The 4,674-nt window shown below is 48.3% G+C and overlaps 1 protein-coding gene across 1 annotated transcript in view; it reads right to left on the bottom strand.

Annotated features, from left to right (window-relative positions):
• Nucleotides 1-669: 669 nt before the first annotated feature.
• TMEM37 (transmembrane protein 37) overlaps nt 670-4,674 on the bottom strand; it is a 4,853-nt gene continuing 848 nt past the window's right edge. Inside the window, exon 2 of the mRNA XM_019553575.1 lies at nt 670-1,452. Within this exon, the coding sequence (XP_019409120.1) occupies nt 880-1,452 (573 nt within the window). The 3' untranslated portion in view covers nt 670-879. The remainder of the gene's footprint in view (nt 1,453-4,674) is intronic.

Genomic DNA, 4,674 nt, shown 5'->3' on the forward strand with positions numbered 1-4,674 from the left:
AAACCACGCCAAATTCCCAGAGACCTGGATCAGATTCACTAGTCGCTTATGGAGATAACAATGGGGAGTGAAACCCTAATACAGGCTGTCAATGAGCCGTGCCAATGAGCACGACGAGGCACAGATAACATCTGTACAAGCTAAGGCAGCGGTGGGCACACTGCATACAATGTTTCTCACACACTTTTTGCACACTCCTGAGAGGTCAGAGATGAGGCTGGGAGACGGGGATGGGGTAGAGGAGGAGAGATCAGAAGGCAATATTTTAGTTAAGGTAGCCAAAATCTGGAACCAACTTCCCAGGGAAGTGGTTCTCGCCCCTACCTTGGGCAAACTGAAGAGGAGGTTGGATTATCGCCTGTCTGGGGTCTTGTGAACCCAGCACTCATTTCTGCCTGTGGCAGGGGGTCAGCTAGATAATCTGTTTAGGTCCCTCCTAACCCTAGCTACTCTGAAACTATGAAGAAGCAAAAGCAACAGCAAAACACCAGCACGCCACAGCCACGGCCTAAAAGTCCCTGCTACTTTAGAACAACCTGCATGTATAGATGGCAATTTTGTGGATTTCCAGCCGTGTAAATCTTGGGGTTTCTTTTTCTGTTTAAAATGTTTTATCTGTCATGACAGCAGAAATTCGATTCAAGGCTACAGCAGATGCTGATTTTTCCCCCACTATCAAAATCCTGCAGCCATCTCAAATGAACACTGGGTCCAGCTCCTGACACTCTCAGACTGACTCACTTTTTGTCTTTACACCTGACTTAAACAGAAAACAAGAAGAACAAACCCTGATGTCCTTTCCAAACATGGTTTGACACCAAATCTTCCAGTCTAATTGGCAAGGCTGACTCACAGAAAAGCAGAATATACCCTCGGTTTCTAGATTTTTTGGACTCTGCTCCAGGGGTATGTTATGCTGTTAATGTGAAGTCCGCTGATCCCATTGAGGAAGAAGAGGAAGGCGGCAATGAATTCGCACCAATATGTGAGCGTGAAGCCCATGAAGGTAATGTGATCTTTCAGGAGCATTAAGAAACTCAGGACTCCAGTGGATGACAGCAGAAAGGAGAGAAGAATGAGGACCGAGCCCATGGACCATTTCCGTCTTGAATTAGCATCTTCACAGACTTGGGAGACCATCAGAAGTTCCAGGCCAAATATTGCAATGACGACAGCAAAAGAGACCACGCTTCTTACAAGAATCATTCCTATGTTCATCCCTTCCACGTTGGCCAGACTGAGATCCGTGACGCACGTCAGCATGCTGGTGTTGCCAATGGTGCAGAAGTGCCACAGTCCAAACAGCTGGCCTTTGGCAAAGAGCCAGTGGCCATCGCAGATTGAAATCGAGGACAGGACCACGGCGATGGCAACACACAAGATAATTAGACTTCTGATGAACGTCTCAAAGAATGATTTCTGGGGTCTTCTGTGCGCAAGCACCCGCTGGGCCTTAAAGAAAGATTTACGAAAGAAAAAAAAAAGCAAAAAAAAAAAAGCGATTAAAACCAACATCTTTGTCGCTTTTCAAAATATATGGGAGTCAAAGGGACCCAAGTGGCCTTTAAGAACGATACGATGAATTCACACAAATGCCCTTTTCTCAAGGTTAGCTCAGAAGATCCTACTGTATACACAGTAAACAGCACTAGAGGGGAATGTGGCAGGGCTCAGGAGGTCTGGGTTCGCTTCCCAGCTGCCAGACTTTGGGCAAGTCACTGATTTCCCTGTTTCTCAGTTGCAATAATCCTCTCTCCTGATTGTTGCCCTGTCCCCTTAGGCCAAACTCTGTGATTACTTGTGCCTGTGCTTGGGCTTGTGTGCGAATGGTCCCACTAACTTTGGTGGAACTATTTGCATGTGCAAACACAAACGCATGGCTCCGGAAGTAAGACTTTAGGCAGAGACTATCTTACCCTGCTGCTGTACTATGCCTAGCACAACAGAGCCTTGATTTCAACTGTGCAGCCATAATGCAAACAACAGCTATTTTGCACTGGAGGATGCACATTCCTTGCTTCCTTATCATTTAAAAAAACTGCAGACAATATTCTGTTCCGATTAAAACCACCACCTCGGGAGAGAGACTACTCATGGAAGAGTATAAACCAAATGATTGACCAGCTGCAGAAGAGCAGGACGGTGCAGAGGAAGCTACAACAATTAAAGATGATGCCAGTCACTGCATGCACCAGATTTAACCTGGAGTTTTCAAAGGAGCCTTCAGGGGAAATTGAGTTAATCAGGTGCATTGATGCACTCAGCACTTTATCAAGTGCATTAACACCTTCCTGCCTGCATGACACCCGGAGCCCGGGTCCCACTTCACACCAGTTTCCCCCCCAGCATAACTCCATCGAATGAACTGACTTTACTCCTACTAGGCAGACAAGGTTCTTTGAGTAAATGCGACATCTTTTATTAGACCAACTCAGATCGTTGGAAAGACTCTTCTTAGCAAGCTTTTGGGTTTAAATACCCTTTGTCGGGCTGAGGAAGCATCTGCAGTTGGTGTGCGGTGCACGTGCCACATTTCACATTTACACACACATTTACTCCTACTAGGCCGTGTCACCAAGGAGAGTCGGGCCATCTGTTTTATGAAACAGTTTTAAATATACTTCTGCAGAGATTAGAGGGGCAACTACTAAATAATTTGGGGTCATGCTCCGGCCTTCTCTAGAACAGAGAGCAGTGATTCCCAACCCGGGCGACATGGCATCATCCCCTTCTGCTCCGGGGCAAACAGCTGTATGGTGCCGGGGTGAGGGTAGTACTTTACAAGTAATTCTGCTGCAGTCATAGTCATGACCGCTCTTAGTGTAATGTCGTAGTGTTCAACATGAGCAAGGGAGCACAGCCTGACCCAGGAATTCTCTCTTTAAAAGAGAAAAAAAAAAAAAAAAATTACAAACATCAAAACACCCATTTTCTTTCTTTCTTTTTTTTTGAATATCCACCTAAATTCTGTCTTCTGTTACTCCAGAACTAGGCAGCAAAATGGGACACTAATTCAGTAACAAACATTAGAGCAAGAGGGGCTCGGGCTATGGACGGTTCCGGGACACAAACAGGAAGTTCATGAAACAAAGCAGCGCTTGGCTTTTATGCCAAAAGGAAAATGGGAAAATGCATTCACCAGCTGGAAACAACAGAGACAAAAATGGCATGTTTGACCTGCCAGGAGGGTTTTAAAAAAAGTACTCAGCCAAAAACAAAAATGTCTTTTTTTTTAACCCCTAATCCTTTTAATGTCTATCTATATAGAACTATCTGTATCTATCCATCTATAGATATATATTCACACAAGTATCCTTTTCTCAAGATTAGCTAAACAGATCCTACTATATACACAATAAACAGCCCTAGAGGGGACTATTGTTGTTCAGGGCAATGGTAGCAGGGCTCAGGATATATTTTTTATATCTAAAATGAGGTGTTCCTTTGGATACTTCCAAATTTGCAGCTGACAGATCTGTGGCACATCTATTAATGGGGAAGCTCTCTACTTTTTTCCAAGCTACTGTCCTACATAGAAAGAGAGTCATCAGGTATTAAGTTGCATCAAACAGCACATCATTTCCACTTCAGGAATCGTACCTCAGCACACCAGTAGGACAGCTGTTTCTCAGCACGATGTCGGTGCCCACTCAAGGATCAGGGCCCAGCCACCCCACACACCCAACAAGGTCCCTTGCCCTGCACACTCTGCTGCCGGGTGACTCAAGAGCTCAACACCCACAACTACCACCTGGCTCCAGTTTCCCGCCAGGGGCATCCCTTGCAAAAACATCACCTTACCTATTACTAATCAGTGTGGTAAACACTGCAGGCTTGATCCCTCCAGCAACTGCATCTGCTGGAACCTGCCCAGACTAGTTTCAGGTGCCTGAAACAAGGGCAGGATTTAAAATCCTTTCCCCTGACAGAGGATTCCCCCAGGGACTAGATCCAGCATCTGCCAGCTTGCCCTGCCACAACTTCCAGCTCCACGTCTCTAGGACTTGGTGATTTTAAGGGATCCCCAGAGGTCCTGAGCCAGGAGCAGCCCTATCCAAACCCTCTTGCACAAGCCATAATTTAAACTCTACTTAAGGCTACTGGGACCCTGACACAGCGCCCCGACCTGCCCCGGGGACAGCAGCCAGTGTCCTGCTTCTATGAAACACTGCCAACATGCATCAGGGAGAGAGGGCTGTGCCCCCTGCTACAGAAGAAGACAACCCCGCCATCCACACCAATCTGAGCAAGGGTCAAATCCCTTCCTGACCCCAAATCTGCCCATGGAGGGGCAAGACCCTCCAGCAAGGAGCCTCCGGCTCTGGTCCCCGCAGGAGCACGGGCACAGCCAACACCTCCGGTGAAACCCCCTGGCCCATCCAGAGAGACGCTGCTCCGACTTTGATCTGAGCCCGGATTTGCCCCCAAGCCCCCGGAGCTCCTGCACACAAACCCCTGCGGCTGCCCCGCGGAGAAGCGGCATCCCCCCGCCTTCTCCCACCCCCAAAAGCTCGCCAGTGAAGAAGGGTTTGGGGTTTTTTTGCAACCATCTCGTACAAAGCCGTGGCGAGAGCGGGCAGCCGGGTGCCGCCAGGCGCGGGCAGGGGGCGAGCCCGGGGATGCTCCCGGCGCCAGCACCCGCCGGGCAAGGGGCGGCGGACCCCGCTCACCTGC

Source organism: Crocodylus porosus, unplaced genomic scaffold (genome assembly GCF_001723895.1).
Source record: "Crocodylus porosus isolate Cpor-Errol unplaced genomic scaffold, CroPor_comp1, whole genome shotgun sequence".
NCBI classification, from domain to species: domain Eukaryota; kingdom Metazoa; phylum Chordata; order Crocodylia; family Crocodylidae; genus Crocodylus; species Crocodylus porosus.